General features: G+C 42.5%; 1 protein-coding gene across 1 annotated transcript in view; it reads left to right on the plus strand.

The window, feature by feature from the left end:
* The window catches only part of LOC134351709 (transcription intermediary factor 1-alpha-like), a 163,748-nt gene that overhangs the window by 61,764 nt on the left and 79,640 nt on the right, over positions 1 to 22,344 (plus strand). The window contains exon 2 of the mRNA XM_063058260.1: positions 12,526 to 12,644. Coding sequence (XP_062914330.1) covers positions 12,526 to 12,644 — 119 coding nt within the window. The remainder of the gene's footprint in view (positions 1 to 12,525; positions 12,645 to 22,344) is intronic.

Below are 22,344 nucleotides of genomic sequence, written 5' to 3' on the forward strand. Positions count from 1 at the left end.
TAGCGTTGTAGTTACAGAGAAAGTGGAGTGCAAGTAGACAAATAAGGTGCCAGGGACATGGTGGGGCAGGTTGCAAAGACCGCATCAACCTCCCCTTTGATTTTACTATCCCCTCACTGCACTGAGGTACAGGTGGTTCTGCTATATTGTGTGGTTCCATAACATAAATTGGCTTTCACATTGATGGGGATTAGTGAGCTCCATTTGCTTTAGGTGGGCTGTTATTGGTTATAGTGTGGTTGTGATGAGGAAATAATGTATTTTGAAGGCAGCTACAGCCTGTTCTACAAAAACGTGTTTAGTTCTGGTCATCTCATTATAGGAAGAATATGGGAGCTTTAGAGATGCTGCTGAAGAGACTTACCAGGATGCCATCTGGATTAAAGAGCATCTCTTATGATGCGAGATTGAGAAAGCTAAGACTTTTCTCTTTAGAGCGACGGAGGATGAGAGGTGACCTTGCTGGAGGTGTATAAGATGATATAAGGCATAGTTAGAGTTGTCAGCCAGCTCATTTTCCCCAGGGTAGAAATGACTAATATGACGGCATAATTTTAGGCTGATTGGAGGAAAGTATAGGGTGGGTGTCAGAGATTAGAGTGTTAAGTGCATGAAACACACTACCAGGGGTGGTGGTAGAGGCAGATAGGGACATATAGGATGCTAGCACGCCATTGGGATGAGGAAGGAAGTGAGCACTGTATGGAAGCCTGTGTGATCATTAGGAGTATGTACAAGGAGTCTGTAGGATTGAATGCAGGTCCTTGGAACTATGAGGCAACAGATCCACTGAGCCAAGAAATTGTTAACCTTTACCAGAACAATTTGTGTTATTATCTGGCAAAGTATGAAGGGTACCCAGTCAGTAAATGCATCTGTCAAAAGATCACCCAGAAGATGGGAAATTGTGGTAGAACGAGGCCTTTATTTAGAGCAGGGGATCCCAACTGAGATCCACGGACCACTTGCTTAATGGTATTGGTCCATGGCATGAAGTAAAGCTTGGGAATCCCTGGTTTAGGGAGATTGTTTTACTTGCTACTGCGCCGATTGTTAAATTCACTTTTTATTTTTGATCCTTTGTTTTATAAAGCCATACTCGCCTTTCCCTTCCCCGTTAACAGTGACTCATTCCACCCTGTCTTTCCTACCCGCCACTTTTCATTCTACCTCCTCCCGCCGTGCTGAAATGACGCTGTCCACTTTTCAAGTCTGCCCCTTTCTGCCTGATGTGCCTGCTGCTGCTTGTGAATTCCTTGGAGTTCTCATGGATTGGAAGTCCTCGCCACAGCCTCCAGTGCCCCTCAGCTCCCAAAAACAAAACTAGAAGTATTCAAACCCTGATTCATTTAATACCTTGCTGGTCAGACCACACTGGGAGTACTGTCTGCAGTCTTGGGCTCCTTATCTAAGAAAGAATGTGTTGGCATTAGAGAGAATCCAGAGAAGGTTCACGAGCACGATCCTGGAAATGAAAGGCTTAACATATGAGGAGTGTTTGATGGCCCTGAGCCTGGTCTCTGTGGAGTTTAGAAGAATAGGAGGTATCCCATTAAAGCCTATCAAATATTGAGGTGTTTCTTTAGCTGGAGGATTTTGAGTCTGTGGAATTTATCACCTCAGTTGGCTGTGGTGGCCAAGTCCATTGGGTATGTTTAAAGTGGAGGGTGAAAGGTTCTTGATTAGTAAGGGTGTCAAAGGTTATGGGGAGAAGGCAGGAGAACGGGGTTGAGAAGGATAATAAATCAATCATGATGGAATGGTGGAGCAGACTCGATGGGTCGAATGGGCTAATTCTGGTCTGATGTCTTATGGATTACCACCGTTAGAGTCCATGAGAAGTGAACCAACGCAGTTTGCAATGATTATATTTTTTTTGGCACCTGATTTTAAAGAACACAGCAGCAGCAGCAGCAGGTTTCACAAGTGGTTTCACTAACGAAGCACCACTCTTGTGCTCAAATATAGTTTTGTGCTTCAAGTTACAGTGATTTCATAAAATGAATCTTATTAAGAGGAACATAACCGCAGAACTCCATGTGCCTGGCTCCAAGTATGAAACAACTTGTTCTGATTTGTACTTGTATTTATTGTTTGCCTTGTGGTTTGCAATTGTGGAAACTTGTTCACTGGCCAAATTATATCTAAGGTCTTGATTGAGGTGCTCCTGATCAAGGGTGTTGGTCAGATGGAGGAAATATCTGCTGGATAATGAGCATCTCCAGTACATGAAATACTTTTAAGTGACAGTTGGAGAGGTTTTCTGGAATACGTCCTCGTCAACCGCAACTCTCACCAGACACATCTCATCTCTTCCCCCATTCCACCCAACTCCTTCCCATTTTACAAAGACATTGTTTTTTCTTACACCCTCCCAGTTATTATTGACCCACTTTGTGCCTCGCACACTTCCCTGGGTAGGTCCATTTCCCTTCCTATTGTCCATTGCTATCCCTGGAACAATTCGTGCCATCCAAGTGATATCCCTGACGAAGTTAGTCTTGACGAAGGGTCTCGGCCTGAAACGTCGCCTGCACCTCTTCCTAGAGATGCTGCCTGGCCTGCTGCGTTCACCAGTAACTTTGATGTGTGTTAAGTGATATCCCTGTTGCTTTTGGATGCTAGAATCCCACAACAAACTCTTATCTAGTGCTCACTGATTTGCTTTATTCTAACGCCTTTCTACAACCCTACAAACCATGATTTCCAGAACTCAAAGAACCGTGGCCTTCAATATTCTTTGCTGGAAGTTACCTTCGTTTCCTTTTAACTCCCGACCCTGGCAGAAATCCAACTACATGTTGGCATTCAGATCCAAAACATGAGGAATTTCCTTTCTCCACAAAGGCGCTCAACCTGCCGAGTCCCTCCAGCAGATTGTTTATGTTCTGCTTTCAGATATTGCAAAACAACTTCTAAAGTGTCAATTGTTAATCTGTGGTCTTTAAAACTTCACATATCGGGCATTTATCCAGCATTTTAATGACCCCCGCCCCCCCCCGATTGTGTTTGGCTTTGCATTAACACCACTTAATCTGTTAACTCTCCTGTTTTGAATATTTATTAAAATCTCTTGCTTTCTTATTTTTCAGGTTAGCTTTATTTCATATTGTTAAGTTATTATTGATATTTTAGTTATTCCTTGCTGTTTGCTAAAGTTTGTCGATTCTTCTGACCATCCCCAGTTTTAATGCTTTTTCTTTTAAGTTTGATTCTTTCTAACTTTTAAAGAATTAGTCATGGATTATAGACTCTTCATTTTTTTCATCTTATTCTAACATATATATTCTGTGTGTTTTAAAGGATATATTTAAATCCCACCCACTTTATCTTGTTTGACTGATTCCTTAATCTGATTTTCCTGTTCACATTCCTTCATAATTGCCTTTATATGACATTAAAACTCTGGTCCTGGATTCATTCTTCTCTCCCTCACACTGAGTGAGAAGTTATCATGATCATTGCTACCTTGTGACCCTTCCATTGTAAGGTCCTTAATTAATCTTATCTTTTGCACAATAGTATAATCTAGTATAATTTGCTCTTTGGTTGGCTCCAGAATGTGTTAATCTAAGAAACTATTCTGAAAGCCTTCAATGAACTACTCATTTAAACTCCCTTTGCCCATCTGATCCATCCGGGCCATACTTACATTATAATTGCTGAACGGATCCTGACCCGGATCTGGGCCATACCCTCCAAATATCCGGACCTGCCTCTCAGTTTTTTTGCACTATCTTACTTTCCATTTTTCTATTTTCTATTTATGATCTATAATTTAAATTTTTAATATTTACTATCGATTTGTAATCCAGGGAGCGGGAAGCGGAGAATCAAATATCGCTGTGACGATTGTACGTTCTAGTACCAATTGTTTGGTGACAATAAAGTATAAAGTATAATCCCCCATGATTATTGCTATACTTTTTTGAAGCTCTCATGATCTCCTTCCGTTTTACTGTGGCCTACCATGTAGTTGCTGTGTTGTGGTCCATAGGTACAGAAAGTATGACCTACTGAGCTTGAGAACTTGGGGTGCATACAGGTGAAGACACAAGCACTATTGGAGGCGGCAAAGGAAATTTGGAATGCACAAGGGATGACTGGAGCTGTTTGTAGAAATGAGGAGAAGCAAGTCAGCATTAGATATTGATCGCAAGGCCGGCAATTTAAAAATGGACATTGTGCCACTATGTCACTGAGTAGTAGTGATAGTGGGTGGTTGGGATCTGGGTACATTCGGTAGTCTTGGGAGATACTTTAGAGGGTAGAGCTCTTTCAAAGATCTGGTTGGGTGTGATAATGCAAAGTTTAGTTCAGTCTGGATTTTAGCAACCACTTACACTTAAGTTGCATCTTTTTCATGCCCTAAAGAAATCCCAGCATTTCAGAAAGATAATGAGGAAAAATTGAGATGCTGAGTGAGGCACTCAAAACTGTGATGAAAGAAGTGGAGGCAATGACCATCTGGTAGGAATTTGACAGCATGGCCAAGAATGGTGATGGGATATCCTCAGCGTTGGCTTTTGAAGTATTTGACCTCGGGGATGGGTAATGTACAGAAAGAAATGGGCTGAGGAGGGATTTAAACCCTTCTGTATTGCGTTGCGTGCAGGTTCTGAGGAACCAGGAGCTTGGAGGCCTCCATGAGGGATAACAAGCTGTTGGCCAGCCATCTGTTGGATTGCTAAAAGAAATAAACTAAATAATTGAAAGCTTGTTCCAGCATATCTGGAAAAAGTCAGATGGTATTGTGCATCGTGGCTCTCTCCACTGTATTATCTAAATTAATCTGAAACTTTCCAACTTTGTAATTTCCACAAGCTCCACTTTAGTGCGATTTCTACATGTGGGAGCTTTTAAGTTTGCTTTTCTTTTTTTGCTTTTATGAAAATAATTTAAATATTTGGATGTGAATAGGAGTGAGTTGCTGTCAAAGGATCTGCCTGCAGATCATGTTGTAAAACCCAATGGTCCCCAACCACCGGGCCGCGGACTGGTACCGGGCCGCAAAGCATGTGCTACCAGGCCGCGAGGAAATGATATGATTTGGCGATATGAGTCAGCTACACCGTTCCTCATTCCCTGTCACGCCCACTGTTGAGCTTGAACGTACGCGCAGTCATTACCCGCGTGTCATCCATGTCAGCGCGGGAAGGAGATCAACTCCTCGAGCTTGCAAATGACAGCGAGCTGAAAAGTATGTTTGACATAACATCTCTGCTGGCATTCTGGATCAAAGTCAAGGCTAAATATCCGAAAACACTGAAAACGTTGCTTCCATTTCCGGCATATCTCTGCAATGAATGCAACGAAAACTAAATTGCGGAATAGACTGGACATAAGGAACCCACTTCGAGTATCGCTGTCTCCCATCACCCCTCGATAGGACCGTGTTGTTGCAGGAAAACAAGCCCAGGGCTCCCACTGATTTACCGATATTGGTGTGTTGCAATGATGTTCATACGGGGAAAGTATGTGCTGTGTGTTTAATATCCAAACTTTACTTAAAATGTGATGATGCTATTGACTTATAAGTGACTTATATAACCATATAACAATTACAGCACGGAAACAGGTCATCCCTGCCCTTCTAGTCCATGCCGAACGCTATTCTCACCTAGTCCCACCGACCTGCACTCAGCCCATAACCCTCCGTTCCTTTGCTGTCCATGTAGCTATCCAATTTTTCTTTAAATGATAATATCGAACCTGCCTCTACCACTTTTACTATTCAACGCTTAGTTCATGCTCGCCTGTCCTCCCCGATAATTGACTTATCACTATATTCATGTGAGGAAAATATGCGCTGTGTGTTTAATATTAAAATCGTTAGATAAACCCTTTTAGAAACGAAATTGAGTGTATTAGCCACTTATCACCTATATTCCAGTCGTGATTAACACCCCCCCCAAACAGAATCACAGAAAATGATTTGTAGAAAAAAATCAGGTACACGCATTCACAAGTCATGCATGCGCACTGGTGCCCGCACAAGGCTTCATGGTCATGGTAGTCTTTCTTGGGGTAAACACAACGTATTCGACTGCTATTCTTGTCTGTTGGCAACCCTACCTCCCCCCGGGCTCGGCCGGTCCGCAAGAATATTGTCAATAATAAACCGGTCTGAGGTGCAAAAAAGGTTGGGGACCCCTGGTATAACCTACCTCTATGGTCAATTGTTGCTTGCTTGCAGGACATTGTTCTGAAAGGTTATTGAACTTCGAGGTTTGTAGTGGTGCTGAGAGGCTCCAAGTTTACCTTAGCCTAATGTGTCCACTGTGGAATGGTGCCTGGTTTTGTGATCCTGGGCAGTAAAGTTCTCAATTTAAATTGAAACTTTCTCATAGATCTAAGAACTTAAGTAACGATGGAGCAGTTGTGTATGACTAACTGTCTCCTTTCTGGACAGCTAAGCAATCCACTTTTGTGTGCCCCTTAAATCATTGAGGACATGCAGTGATGTTTGCTGTTGGCAGCTTGCAACGGTGATTTGGGTTCACATTGAAATGTACTGTGTGACTAGATCCTGAAGAGGCACTGTTTCCAACTATTTAAACTCAGATTGTAAACAAATACAATGGATGATGCTTCTTATAGAACATTTCAGCATTATTGTTTGCTCACAATCTAATTCAATATGTTCTTTTATGTGTCATGCCTCATTAAAAAAAAGTGCAGCTCATTAAAAAACATACGGACGTTCTCTTGCTTTCATGCTCAAAAAAAAAGCTCAGCTCAGTTCATCAGGCATTCCTTCAGATTTGCGAGTCCACACTGGCTCTCTCTGCTTAGACTAGGTTTGGCTTAATGTATTGCTTAAGATGAGCCAATGGGTCAGCTTATCTTCTACAAAAAACCCAAGATACAAAGTACCCCTTACCACGTGATTGGAAGGAACCGTTCCATCTAACCCCAAAATTGATGGAAGCTTTTAAGTGCCAAAAGATGAAAGAAACTGAGTGAAGTATGGTGTCTGCAAGAAAAAGAACACGTCCAGAGATGTGTGTGTATGTGAGATAATGCTAGTTTAAACTTTGGAAACAGCAGATAAGCCAGTGGCTACTTGTGTCAAAGAGTTTGTTTGGAGCACTTGATAAAAGGTCCGAATATCATCCCATATCCAACATTGTTTTTGCCCCCCTTATGTTTGAACAGTCTGAGAGCTAGCTTGTAAACACGAGAACAAGCGAAGCAGGTGCAGCATTGAAACCTGTGTGAGTCAAGGGGAATCAACAGCATGGGCATAAAGTTGGCTAAAGGTAGTGGTGAACTACTCTGCAAACTATCAAAAGTTGGGAGAAAAATGAATTGCTCGCTCCTGATTGGCTTTGTCCTTGCGTTTTAAATGGGTGCCTGGTGGGATAGTTGATGTGTTGGTTATTTATTCTCTTGATTTTCAAAAATAACAAATGTAGCAGAGATGAGTTTTTTGGTCTTGGAGGGTCGTGAACATTTGGAACATCTTTCCTTGAAGGCCATTGAAAACAGGGCCTTTGTTTTTCTTTGAGTCTGATGTTGATAGATTCTAAGCATGGAGGTGAAAGGTTACCACAGGAAGACAGGAACACAAGAGTTGAAGTTATGATCAGTTCAAGGTTGTTTAAAATCATTTAATGTCATTTCCAGTACACAAGTGTAAAGAAGAGTGAAATAATTGTTACTCCAGATCTGATGCAGTACAAAAAAACACAAAAAGGTAAAGAACATAAAAATTAAAAAAAAAAGCATAATAAATACAAATACATAAGATAGCTTGATGCATTGATTATATGTCCATAAAGTGACGTTAGGAACCCGAGTGTACATAAGGTGACTCTGACAGGAAATGATAAGGCAGTGGTGGTGGGGGTGTGGTACGGTGGGTTAGTGGGTGGAGTTGTTGATCAGCCTTACTGCCTGGGGAAAGTAACTGTTTTTGAGTCCTGTGATCCTGGCATGAATACGACGTGGCCTCCTCCCTGATGGGAGTGGGACAAACAGCCCATGAGCAGGGTGGCTGGAATCCTTATGATGTTGCTGGCCTTTTCCCAGCACCTTTCTGTATATGTGTCTTTGATGATGGGTAGGCTGTGATCACTGAAAGTTGGAGTATTCAGGGGCTTAGTGGCTGACACAACTGTCATTAACTATGCATAGAGTAAAGTCATATTAATCCAGCAAGGTTCAACAGGCATATCTTTCAGGCTATTGGAAGCAATTCTAATTAATATGTTTAATGAATTTAAATAGAGTTTGGGAGCTGTGCTTTGGTGTTTTGAAGGGAGTGTGGAATCAGCATCTGGTGAGTCAGTTGTTGAACCAAACAGTTGATCTGTGGATTTTTAGATTTTTTTTTCCAGTTAGAATACACAGTGGCTTTTTAGAGAGGCTGATGGTTAGTCTGTTGCTCTTTTTGAATAAATATAAATCACCTGGACTAGCCTGTACCTGGTATAGTTTCAAAGTTTATAAATAAACCAAAAGGATCATAAAGAGAGCTTTTGGCACATTGGCCTTCATAAGTCAAGTATTGAGTACGGAGCTAAGATGTTATGTTGAAGTTGTGTAAGATGTTGATGAGGCCTAATTGGACTATTGTGCACAGTTCTGGTCACCTACCTACAAGAAAGATGTAAGAAAGATTGAAAGAGTACAGAGAAAATTTAAAAGAATGTTGCCAGGACTAGACGATCTGAGTTATATGGAAAGATTGAATAGGTTAGAACTTTATTCTCTAGAACGTAGAAGATAGAGGGGCAATTTGATAGAGGCATACAAAATTATGAGCGGTATAGATCGGGTAAATGCAAGCAGGCTTTTTCACTGAGGTAAGATTTCTACTGCTCTGCTGTGAGGTATTTTGAAGGTAGACCAGTAGATGAATTGTATATGGATTTCAGAAAGGCATTTGATAAGGTAGCCCATGCCAGGCTTATTGAGAAAATAAGGAGGCATGGGATCCAAGGGGACCTTGCTTTGTGGATCCAGAATTAGTTTGCTCACAGAAGGCAAAGAGTGGTTGTAGATGGGGCGTATTCTGCTTGGAGGTTGGTGACAGCGGCGTGCTTGAGGGATCTGTTCTGGGACCCTTACTCTTCATGATCTTTATAAATGACCTGGATGAGCAAGTGGAGGGATGGGTTAGTAAATCTGCTGATGACACAAAGGTTGAGGGTGTTGTGGATAGTGTGGAGGGCTGTCAGAGGTTACAGCGGGACACTGATAGGATGCAAAACTGGGCTGAGAAGTTGCAGATGGAGTTCAACCCAGATAATTGTGAGGTGGTTCATTTTGGTAGGTCAAATATGAGGCAGAATATAGTATTAATGGTGAGACTCTTGGCAGTGTGGAAGATCAGAGGGATCTTGGAGTCCATGTCCATAGGACACTCAAAGCTGCTGCGCAGGTTGACTCAATGGTTAAGAAGGCATTCGGTGCATTGGCCTTCATCAACCATGAGATTGAGTTCAAGAGCTGAGAGGTAATGTTGCAGCTGTAAAGGACCCTGGTCGGACCCCACTCGGAGTACTTAATGATTTGGGTGATAATTAGGAGGTGTTAGGGGTAAGCTTTTTATGCAATGAGTGGTGAGTGCATGGAATGGGCTGCTGGCAATTGTGGTGGAGGCGATACAATAAGGTCTTTTAAGAGACTCCTGGATAGATACATGAAGCTAGGAAAAATAGAGGGCTATGGGTAACCCTAGGGAATTTCTAAAGTAAGTACATGCTCGGCACAGAATTGTGGGCCGAAGGGCCTGTATTGTGTTGTAGGTTCTCTATGTTTCTATGTATTTTTGTTTTAGCAGTTTCTGTAAAAGCAGTGTGTTCTGCTAATAAGTGTTTTGGCTTTGGCTAAAGATAAGGAGCCATGTTGTCAAATTTATGGTCTGTGGCCTTTGTGCAGGTTGATGGGAGTAGGCATGGACTGGATAGGCTAAACCATAGAAACCATAGAAAAACTACAGCACAGAAACAGGCCTTTTGGCCCTTCTTGGCTGTGCCGAACCATTCTCTGCCTAGTCCCACTGACCTGCACACGGACCATATCCCTCCATACACCTCCCATCCATGTATCTGTCCAATTTATTCTTAAATGTTAAAAAAAGAACCCGCATTTACCACCTCGTCTGGCAGCTCATTCCATACTCCCACCACTCTCTGTGTGAAGAAGCCCTCCCTAATGTTCCCTTTAAACTTTTCCCCCCTCACCCTTAACCCACGTCCTCTGGTTTTTTTCTCCCCTTGCCTCACTGGAAAAAGCCTGCTTGCATTCACTCTATCTATACCCATCATAATTTTATATACCTCTATCAAATCTCCCCTCATTCTTCTACGCTCCAGGGAATAAAGTCCGAACCTATTCAGCCTTTCTCTGTAACTGAGTTTCTCAAGTCCCGGCAACATCTTTGTAAACCTTCTCTGCACTCTTTCAACCTTATTTATATCCTTCCTGTAATTTGGTGACCAAAACTGAACACAACACTCCAGATTCGGCCTCACCAATGCCTTATACAACCTCATCATAACATTCCAGCTCTTATACTCAATACTTTGATTAATAAAGGCCCATGTACCAAAAGCTCTCTTTACGACCCTATCTACCTGTGACGCCACTTTTAGGGAATTTTGTATCTGTATTCCCAGATCCCTCTGTTCCACTGCACTCCTCAGTGCCTTACCATTAACCCTGTATGTTCTACGTTGGTTTGTCCTTCCAACGTGCAATACCTCACACTTGTCTGTATTAAACTCCATCTGCCATTTTTCAGCCCATCTTCCCAGCTGGTCCAAGTCCCTCTGCAGGCTCTGAAAACCTTCCTCACCGTCTACTACACCTCCAATCTTTGTATCATCAGCAAATTTGCTGATCCAATTTACCAGATTATCATCCAGATCATTGATATAGATGACAAATAACAATGGACCCAGCACTGATCCCTGTGGCACACCACTAGTCACAGGCCTCCACTCGGAGAAGCAATTCTCTACCACCACTCTTTGGCTTCTTCCATTGAGCCAATGTCTAATCCAATTTACCACCTCTCCATGTATACCTAGCGACTGAATTTTCCTAACTAACCACCCATGCGGGACCTTGTCAAAGGCCTTACTGAAGTCCATGTAGACAATATCCACTGCCTTCCGTTCATCCACTTTCCTGGTAACCTCCTCGAAAAACTCCAATAGATTGGTCAAACATGACCTACCACGCACAAAGCCATGTTGATTCTCCCTAATAAGTCCCTGTTTATCCAAATGCTTGTAGATTCTGTCTCTTAGTACTCCCTCCAATAACTTACCTACTACCGACGTTAAACTTACCTGCCTATAATTTCCCGGATTACTTTTCGATCCTTTTTTAAACAACGGAACAACATGAGCCACTCTCCAATCCTCCAGCACCTCACCTGTAGACAGCGACATTTTAAATATTTCTGCCAGGGCCCCTGTAATTTCAACACTAGCCTCCCTCAAGGTCCAAGGGAACACTCTGTCAGGTCCTGGGGATTTATCCACTTTAATTTTCCTCAAGACAGCAAGGACCTCCTCCTTTTCGTCTGTACAGTTTCCATGATCTCACTACTTGTTTCCCTTAATTCCATAGACTTCATGCCAGTTTCCTTAGTAAATACAGACGCAAAAAACCTATTTAAGATCTCCCCCATTTCCTTTGGTTCTGCACATAGCTGACCACTCTGATCTTCAAGAGGACCAATTTTATCCCTTATAATCCTTTTGCTCTTAATATAGCTGTAAAAGCTCTTTGGGATTATCCTTCACTTTGACTGCCAAGGCAACCTCATGTCTTCTTTTAGCCCTCCTGATTTCTTTCTTAAGTATTTTCTTGCACTTCTTATACTCCTCAAGCACCTTATTTACTCTCTGCTTCCTAAAGGACCTGTTCTATGCTGTAGTGCTATACAACAAGAACAGGGAATGTTGTCAAGAATAGGAAGGAGGGTAACTGAGTTCCGGAGGATGGTGGTAAAATTTAACATAGTGAATGAGGACACGTGTGAAGTGATGCACCTGAATTTTCCATAATGATGGAATGTACTATTTGTGAATTGCATCAATTGATGAAGTGGGTGGTTTCATAGTGAAGTTTTAAATATCTGTAGAGTTATTCCAAACAAAGCCAAGCCTACCTGAAATTAGTGCTTGGCAGTCAGAAATAGAACCCTGTAGAAATTTGTCTTTCCTCTGCCTCTGTCCCTGATGTTCAGTAATTAATTTGTGAGGATGAAGGCATTACCAATTTTTGGCTTTGAATCAGGGTGAAGTATTTCATCTTAATCATTGGTTACACACATAAAATGCTGGAATAACTCGGCAGGCCAGGCACACCTATGGAAAAGAGTACAGCCAGCATTTTAGGCCAAGACCCTTCACCGGGAACAAAATGTTGACTGTACTCTTTTCCATTGATGCTGCCTGGCCTACTGAGTTCCTCCAGAATTTTATTCGTGTTGCTTGAATTTCCAGCCTCTGCATATTTTCTCTTATTTTTAACCATTGGTTATGTATCTTTTCTCCACAGTTGGTGTGATCCGTTGCCCGGTCTGTCATCAAGAATGCCGACAGCCAGATATTATAGACAACTACTTTGTAAAGGACACAACAGAAGTGCCAAGTAGCACAGATGAAAAATTCAACCAGGTGAGAGATTTGTGCGTGTGTGTGTGCGAGACCAGTTTGGTAACGATCGGGTGACTTACAGGATTGTCTCCTGTGATTTATGAGAAGGTGCAATAAGCAGCAACTGCTTGAGCTTTTGCAAAATACTGGATGTTTCCGACTGTACCGAGCAACCACACCCAGTAATCATTGGCACTGTATTGACCACCTACACCCCATGCAATTATTGCCATTGTACCAACCAACCTCCACCTCCAGTAACCTTGGCTCGGCCTCAGGCTTACTTCTGTCTGAGCATTTACTGTATCAGATGCTAATTGAACTGCGGCATCCTTGGGATTCATTGGTTCAAGTACTTCCAGAATAGTGTTCCGTGGAGTTTCTTTTACTGGATGTGGGAATCAGGTGTGCTGCAGGAATAGGAGTAAACTGCCCATCCTTTGCTAGATGTTGCACCCTGCTATTTGTTTGTGTCTTGGAGGAGACTGGCAGGAGAACTGCAAGGCAGAAAACAGCAGACACCAAGCAAATGTAGCGCAAACTCAAAACAGTGCAGAAAGGAGCCGACAATGGCATCAAAAGTTGTCGCCAAAATTGGTTTGGCTGTGTATAACGTTTACCCAAGGTTAACTTTTGATGCATATTTAGGTAATTTATTACTAATACATTTTGCCAGTTTTATTTAAAATATGACATGTAACTTAATTTCTTTACCTGTTAAATGGGTGAAATGACCTCCAAGAATTTTCAGTTTTTTTTTTCTCTTATTCTTTGGGAAAAGATTGACATCTTCTTGGGATCACAGATAACTCATTTCAATATAAACCTTCGTCTGAGGAACGTTGAGAATAATTTTTTCCCCAATCTGCCTAGTAAATCTTTTTCCATAAAAAGTGGGGAAGTCTGGGAAAAAGAGGGCACGGGCTCATAATAGAAGGGTGTCTCTTCGTCTCTTTAGCCAGAAGATGGTGAATCTGTGAAATTCATTGGCACAGACGGCTGTAGAGGCCAAGTCATTAGACATACATAAAGCAGAGGTTGATATGTTCTTGATTAGTAAGGGTGTCAAAGTTTACAGGGCGAAGGCCGGAAAATGGGGCTGAAAAGGATAATAAATCAGCCATGATGGACTAGTGGAGCAGACTCAATGGGCTGAATGGCCTGATTCTGCTCTTATGTCTCATGGTCCTATGACAATGTTCAGAATGGAGAGTCTGTTTCTGGAGTCTGGTGTCAGGCTTGCTCGACTGCACTTCAGCTGAGTGACCTATGCTGCCTGACTCAAATGGCCATTCCTGATTTGTGATTGAGCATTGCTAACATGTAAGGAGACACAGTAGAATGGATCTGACATCACCATCTCTGATACAGCACAGGTATTGGAGGAACTCAGCAGGTCAGGCAGCATCTTTGGATTAGATTATGAGGACACACAGTCCTCTTTTATTGTCATTTAGTAATCATGCATTAAGAAATGATACAATATTCCTCCGGTGTGATATCATAAAACACAGGACAGACCAAGACTGAAAAACTAACAAAAACCACATAATTATAACATATAGTTACAACAGTGCAACAGTACCATAACTTGATGAAGAACAGGCCATTGCATAGTTAAAAACAGTTCAAAGTCTCTCGAAAGTCCCACATCTCACGCAGACGGGAGAAGGAAGAAAACTCTCCCTGCCATGCCCGACCACAGTCCGACTCTGAGTCGTCCGAAAACTTCGAGCTCTGATCAGCCCTCCGACGCCGAGTACTGAGCACCATCTTTATCCGAACGCTTCGACCTCAGCCTCGGTCGCCAGCAGCAGGCAAAGCCGGGGATTTTGGGGCCTTCCCTCTGGAGATTCTCGATCGCACAGTAGCAGCAGCAGCGAACTGGGCATTTCAGAGATTTCTCCAGATGTTCCTCTGCTTCTCACGTCTGTCTTCATCAAATCAGAATTGTGCATGGCATCCTACTTACAGATACGATATCATTTCACCGGAGAGCTGCGCGTGCTGTGTCGCTCTACCATCTTCTCCTCCCGCCTCATGGAGGGACATAAACAGTCCACATTTCAGGCTGAACCACTCATCAGGACCGATGAAGGGTCTTGCCCAGAAACGCCGGCTGTTTGTTTCCCTCAATAGATGCTGCCAGACCTGCTGAGTTCCTCCAGCATTTTATGCGTGTTTCCTGCATCTGCAAAATCTCTTTGTGTTTACCATCCCTGGCAATCAGGCAGTGCTCTGTGGATTAGGAGGGAGCAGGCACCTACACTGTATCCAGGCTTCTGTTAATAATGAAATGCTTACTTTATACACAGCCATCCATGACACCAGGCCACTTTAAGTACTTGTTGTATAGTAATCTTGTCCAGGTAGCAGTCAATTTGTGCTCCATAAAATCCTACAAAGAACAATGTGGTAAATAGCCATTTAAATTGTTCATTTGCTTGGGGGAGAGGAAAACATTATTTGAAAAAACATTCTTTGAAAAGGTGCCACGGAATACTTTACGTTAACTCGAGAAGATAGATTCTCTTTTAACTTGTTCTGAACGACACCTAGTGCTGCATTTCACTTGAGCTAATGTACTGTATAATATAAATCTGCAGGCTAGTAGTTCAGGGTAACAGGAGCCAATCAGGTCACCACTAGTACTAGACAGATCTTGAGCCATAGAGTTATAGAAAAGTACAGCACAGAAACAGGCCCTTTGGCCCATCTAGTCCATACCGAACCATTTAAACTGCCTACTCCCATCGACTTGCACCAGGACCATAACTCTCCATAGTCCTACCATGCACATACCTATCCAGACTTCTCTTAAACATTGAAGTCAAGCTTGCATGTACCACTTGCGCTGGCAGCTTGTTGCACACTCTTACAACCCAGAAAACAAAAAATAAACTGTGGGGAAGGGGTGAATCTACCTTCAGTTTTTTCCCTTCTCTCATTCAAGCTTTTCCTCACTGAAGCCTCGAAGAGCTAAAGCCTCAAAATCCCTGCTCTAACACTGTCCACTCCGCATACCTCTGCCTTATTTTAATTTGTTCTTGCCAATCAATTTTGGTTGCTGATTTGCCGCTGTTCAAAACACCAAACTGCTGCAAATCGATGCCTGATGTACTCACTAGGCGAATCTGAGTGAGCTTCGTCTTCTCACGCTTCGGATTGCTGATTGCCGCTGCTCAAAACAACAAACATTGCTTTTTGAAAGATGGCTTTTTTCCCAAGATGCTGGAATTATTTGTATTTGTATTTTGGCAACAGAGAAAACAACACAAGATTTTCCTTTTATTGAAGCCATTTGGGTTTTGACTGTAACCATGAAGCTGTTGGTTCTCTTTCAGAATGCTGTTTAATTTAAGGATTACAAACCTGCGGCTCTTGCCTGGTCAGTCCTCATTGTAACTTCAATCCCATGTGGATGTGGTTGACTGGGATGGGATGCCTTCTGAAGTGGTCTAGCAAACCATATCGTGTTAAACCAGGCAAAGAATAACAATGCACACAAAATGCTGGAGGAATTCAGCAGGCCAGCCAGCATCTATGAAAAAGAATAGGCGTTTCGGGCCGAGACCCTTCATAAACCCCCTGATGAAGGGTCTTGGCTTGAAACGTTGACTGTCTACTCTTCCATAGATGCTGCCTGGCCTGCTGAGTTCCTCCAGCATTTTGCGTGCATTACTTTGATTTCCAGCATATGCAGATTTTCTCTTGTTGGGGAAAGGATACCAATAATATAAAAAATCACTGAGTCTCTCTGCAGAGTCATCGTGCCAACCTTGGTTAACAGTTCAGTGCATTGATAACTGAGGGACCTATTGTTTGCACTGGGTCAAAGATTTGATATTTTTGGATAGTATCTTTACAAACTTATGCCATCATATCCAAGTGGGAGGTCAGATTTGGCCCGTTATGTAACCTTAAACCATTCTCACCATTGTTTGTGTTTGGTGATCCCTACGCATGCCAGTTCAGAAATGTGTTTCAAAAAGTTTAAAGTAAATTTATTATCCAAGAACATGTGTATCACCATATACAACCTTGAAATTCATTTTCTTGCAGGCATTCACATTAAATACAGAGGAACACAATTGAATCCGCATGCATCAAGACTGACAAACAACCAATGTGCAAAAGTCAACAAATTGTGCAAATACAAAAAAAAATCAAGAATATAATAATGAAAAAATAGGTAATAAATATTGGGAACATCAATTGTAGAGTCCTTGAAAGTGAGTCCATTGGTTGTGGAAACAGTTCCATGTTGCGGCGAATGAAGTTGTCCACTCTGGTTCAACAGCCTGATGGTTGAGAGGTAATAATTGTTCCTGAATGTGGTGGCTTGGGATGAGGCACCTCCTGCCTGATAGCAGCTGCAAGAAGGGACCGTGGCCTGGCTGGTGGGGGTCCTTGTTAATGAGTGCTGTTTCCTGCAACTGTGCTTTTTGTAGATGTGTTCATTGTGGGGGGGGGGCGGAGGAGGAGTGCTTTACCTGTGATGGACTGGGTAGTATCCACTACTTACTGTAATCAAAAGGAGTTTTGATGACAACAGTCCAGGGCGTTGTGTGAGGGCTCATAAGCCAGGATGCAAATTGTGATCGTGAGACACAAGGGACTGCAGATGCTGGAATTTGGTGCAGGAAATAAGACATTACTGAAAGAGCTCAGCAGGACAAGCAGCGTCTGTGGAGACAAAGGGATGCTGGATGTTTTGAGTTGACCTGAAGCGTTGTCTGTCTCTTGGCTTTCACAAATGGGCACTTGACTCCCTGAGGTCTTCAGATGTTTTGCTGCTATCAAATGTGATCTAGCAGTTGTTAATGAAGTCAGCTGGAAAACCATGACTCAATGGCCAGTTGTTTAAAAGCCGGCATAAATGTCCTTTGAATGAATGATCCATTAAAACAGCATGATCTTCAAATAACATCAAAGTTGCCTTTGCGTTCACCAGCATATGTTGCTTGAATTTCCAGCATCTGCAGTATTCCTGTTGTTTATGATCTTCAAATATTTGTTTTGCAAATTGGGTTTCTTGTAGACAGATCATGTCAAGAGCCATTTTTTTACATTGCAAACCCACTGCTTTGCATAAAGCCAGCTATGGGATGTGGCCATAATTGGCTAAATCAGCATTATTGTCTGTCCTTGGTAGGCTTTGAGAAGCTCGTGAGCAATTCTGAGCCCCTGCGCTCAGTGCTGTTAGGCAGGGAATTCGATTGTATTGATACCACAGTGTATCTGCAAATTAGGATGATGGTATAGTTTACAGGGAACTTGGAGTTCCAACAACACATATTGGTTCTATCTGTCTAATCAATCACTGGTGATGTAAACGTTGCCTAGTAGAGATGCTGAAGTGTATTTTGTAGATTACTTGTATTGCAGCTGCTATGTACTGGTGGTGGGCGGAATGAATGTTCAATGTGGTGAATGGGGTACCAATCAAGTGGGGCTGCTTTATCTTAAATGGTGTTGAGCTTTTCACGTGTTGTTGGAGCTGCATTCGTCTGGACAGGTGAGGCTGTGTAGACGGAGGAAAATTGGGACAAGAGTCATCCCAGCCTCTGAGCACAGTTGGAGCCACAGTGAGTGAGGCTGATTCAGTAAAATTTCCGGTCAATGTCGTTGGATTGGGCTGTAAAGTTATTATTTTTCTTGTAGTTTAATTTTCTTGTGCTTGTTTGTGTTTTTATATCATCACCTATATACAGTACATGTGATGGTTCAGTGAGTTTTTAGTGGTACATTTGCCTCTGTGTTTTTCTAGAAACTTCTAGGTTTCAGTGGCAGGCTTCATATTACTTAAATCTGGCTATCTGATTGGTTAATGTTATCAATGGAATGTTTCTGTTTTCAGTGATTTGATATCTCTTTCACCCCTCCCCCTCCCAGTTTCAACTATCTCCCTTCCCTTGCCCCTACCTTTTAACTCTGACTGCTCATCTTTTTTTCTCCAATCCTGCTGAAGAGTCTCGGCCCAAAACGTTGGCTGTACTCTTTTCCATAGGTGTTGCCTGACCTGCTGAGTTCCTCCAGCATTTTGTGTGTGTTGCTCGGATTTCCAGCATCTGCAGATTTTCTCTTGTCTGTGATTGGATTACTACTCTCTGAAGTCTCTTCCAGGGATGCCTGACCTGAAGAAGTTTAAATCTTCCCTTTGGGAGTTCAGTGAAACACCCTCTCACTGCTCCCCCTCTGTGCCTCATCTTTTTTTCCCTCCAGTTCTGCTGAAGGGTCTTGGCCCGAAACGTTGACTGTACTCTTTTCCATTAATGCTGCCTGGCCTGTTGATTTCCTGCGGCATTTTGTGTGCATTGTGTGTGTTACATACATTGAGTTTTTCCTCTTCTGCTCTTTGTCTCCCAGATCCGAGGGTCATTGCATGTACTCATGACTGTCTCAGGAATAATCCACTGAAGCATAATTTCCCATGAACCACCACACTGTTTTACCCTGACTGCATGCCTTTTGTTGCAGAAAAACTGCACCGTCACAAGCAACAGAAACTGCACCCCCGCTCTGATTAAACACAAAGATTCAAACTCCCCACCCCACCCATCTCCTTGAGCAAACAGTATTTCAACTTTCACCCCCTTCCTTTTTTCTCTGAGTTTACCCAATTACTGCTTGTAATCCAATTCCCCCTACTGGCTGTTTATTATAAACAATCATATAAGTCTTAAAGTAGAAGTCTACGCTACAGTAAGGAAGTCTTTTGGCCTCTCAAGTTAATCAAAATCCTGGATCTTCCCATCAGGTTGCATGATATTGGAGTGCTCCACTTCTGGTGAGAGCACCTTCAGATGCTACGAAGACACCCAGAATTGCAGCAATATTGCTGCTGCTGAGGCTCCATGTATGGCCTCAGCATTGCTTTGTACTTCCAGAATGACTTCCCTAGTCTTGTATCCTAGGCCTCAGCCAATATAGGCCACTATCCATGTTCCTCTATAGTCATGTTATTTACCTTCAGGGCTCTGTGAATGTACAATCCACAACCCACCTGTGTCCTATTCTTTGCCATATGTTTCCTTTCTGTGTTTACTCTTCCCAAAGGTATTACCTCTCACTTCTCAGGATTGAATTATATTTTCCACTTTTGTACCTACCGGACCACTCCATCAGCTTGACAAGGATTACAGTCAGTGGGCAAGAACTAGAGCCTGTCAAACGGTACAAGTATCTTGGTGTCATCATCAACCAAGAAGGATCAAAGCTTGGAGTCCTTGCAAGGACAGCCCAAACAACAGCAATGCTGGCTAAGCTACAACCAATCTGGAGAGACAGTAACATCACTCTCAGATCCAAGTTGGAACTCCTGCATGCACTTGTACTCTCCATCTTCTTGTATGCATATGAATCATGGACTTTGGGTGACAGCAGGACTGCAAAAGATTAGATTAGATTATGAGAACACGCAGTCCTCGTTTATTGTCATTTAGTAATGCATGCATTAAGTTCCTCCAGTATGATATCACAGAAACACAAGCCAGACCAAGACTAAAAAACTGACAAAAACCATATAATTATAACATATAGTTACAACAGTGCAAAGCAATACTGTAATTTGATAAAGAACAGACGATGGGCACGGTAAAAAAAAGTCTCAAAGTCTCGAAAGTCCCATCATCTCACGCAGACGGTAGAAGAAAGAAAACTCTCCCTGCCACGAACCTCCAGCGCTGCAAACTTGCTGATACAGCACCTTGGAAGCACCCGACCACAACCGACTCTTGAGTTTGTCTGAAAACTTCGAGCCTCCGACCAGCCCTCCGACACCAAGCACTGAGCACCATCTCTGCCAAGCACTTCGACCCCAGCCAAGCACCAAGCAAAGCCGAGGATTCGGGGCCTTCCCCTCCGGAGATTCTCGATTGCACAGTAGCAGCGGCAGTGAAGCGGACATTTCAGAAGTTTCTCCTGATGTTCCTCCGTGCTTCTCACATCTGTCTCCATCAAATCAGGATTGTGCACGGCATCGTACTTGACAAATACAGATATCATTCACCGGAGAGGCTGAGCGCACTGCGTCGCGCTGCCATCTTCTCCTCCCCCTTAATGATCCAGGCAGTAGAAATGAGATGCTTCAGAAGGCTCCTCGGCATCTCCTATACAGACCATGTCCCAAATGATGAAGTACGAGGAACCATTACACTGCACATGAGACACTACAAAGATCTAGCGTCCACAGTAAAGAAAAGGAAACTGTGATGGTATGGCCATATATCAAGTTCAAGTGGACTCTCAAAGATCATTCTTCAGGGAGCGGTGCAAGGGAAAAGAAAAAGGGGCAGATAGAGGAAGAAATGAACAGACAACATTGCAGAGTGGACCGGAGAGAGTTTTACGCAACCCAGGCACTCACACACAACTGTGAGGAATGGAGGCAACTGGTGCAGCCCTCATCTGTACAGTGCCCCTATGACCCAGGTGGGTTGTGGAATCCGTAACTGTAACCACACTCTTAATATCTGTAATCTAAACATTTTTCTTCCCTATCATGTTTAGGGCCATATTTAAAATTGCCAAATTTCTTAATCACAGTCTCAATCACTTATACCTACCACAAAAGGCAAGAGGTTAATGCCCCGTAGGACCCTCCCACCTCGGCACCACAGCTATAGTCATTAAAATGCTCTTCCATCATAGTCCTCTTTTAGAATTGAGTTTTTTTTTAACTTTAATGTGTTTCCTGAATCCCATTAGCTTTCATTTTTCTGAATAGTCTTTCATATGGCACTTTGTCCAAGTCCTTGTAAAACTAAACAAATTTTATTAAATTTACTACCCTTGTCAATCCACCTTGTTAATCTCCACAAAAAATAAACTTAATGAAATGAGGCGCTGACAGCCCTGGATTAACCTGTAGCTTTCTAGTTATCTATAAGATGCTTTTTCATTAGTAATTTTTCAGCTGCCAATATTAATCTAAACGGTTTGCGATTTTCAGTTTATCCATTTCTTCCTTTATAAGAAATATCAAGGACCAACTTTATGCACCATATACATTTATATGCATTAGGAATTTGCTGTGGAGTGTTGGTTAGGGTGCAACATGCTACTAAAAACAACAGCAGTTATAAATACAGTGGCATGCAAAAGTTTGGACACCCCTGGTCAAAATTTCTGTTGCTGTGAATAGCTAAACCAGTAAAAGATGAACTGATTTCCAGAAGGCATAAAGTTAAGGATGACACATTTCTTTAATATTTTAAGCAAGGAAACTTTTTTATTTCCATCTTTTACAGTTTCAAAATAACAAAAAAGGAAAAGGGCCCGAAGCAAAAGTTTGGGCACCCTACATGGTCAGTACTTAGCAACACCCCCTTTGGCAAGTACCACAGCGTGTAAACGCTTTTTGTAGCCAGCTAAGAGTCTTTCAATTCTTGTTTGGGGGATTTTCACACATTCTTCCTTGCAAAAGGCTTCTAGTTCTGTGAGATTCTTGGGCCGTCTTGCATGCACTGCTCTTTTGAGGTCTATCCAGATTTTCAATGATGTTTAGGTCGGGGGACTGAGGGCCATGGCAAAACCTTCAGCTTGCGCCTCTTGAGGTAGTCCATTGTGGATTCTGAGGTGTGTTTAGGATCATTATCCTGTTGTAGAAGCCATCCTCTTTTCATCTTCAGCTTTTTTACAGACGGTATGATATTTGCTTCCGGAATTTGCTGGTGTTTAATTGAATTCATTCTTCCTTCTGCCAGTAAATGTTCACCGT

The sequence above is a fragment of the Mobula hypostoma genome, chromosome 9, assembly GCF_963921235.1.
Source record: "Mobula hypostoma chromosome 9, sMobHyp1.1, whole genome shotgun sequence".
Lineage (NCBI taxonomy): Eukaryota > Metazoa > Chordata > Chondrichthyes > Myliobatiformes > Myliobatidae > Mobula > Mobula hypostoma.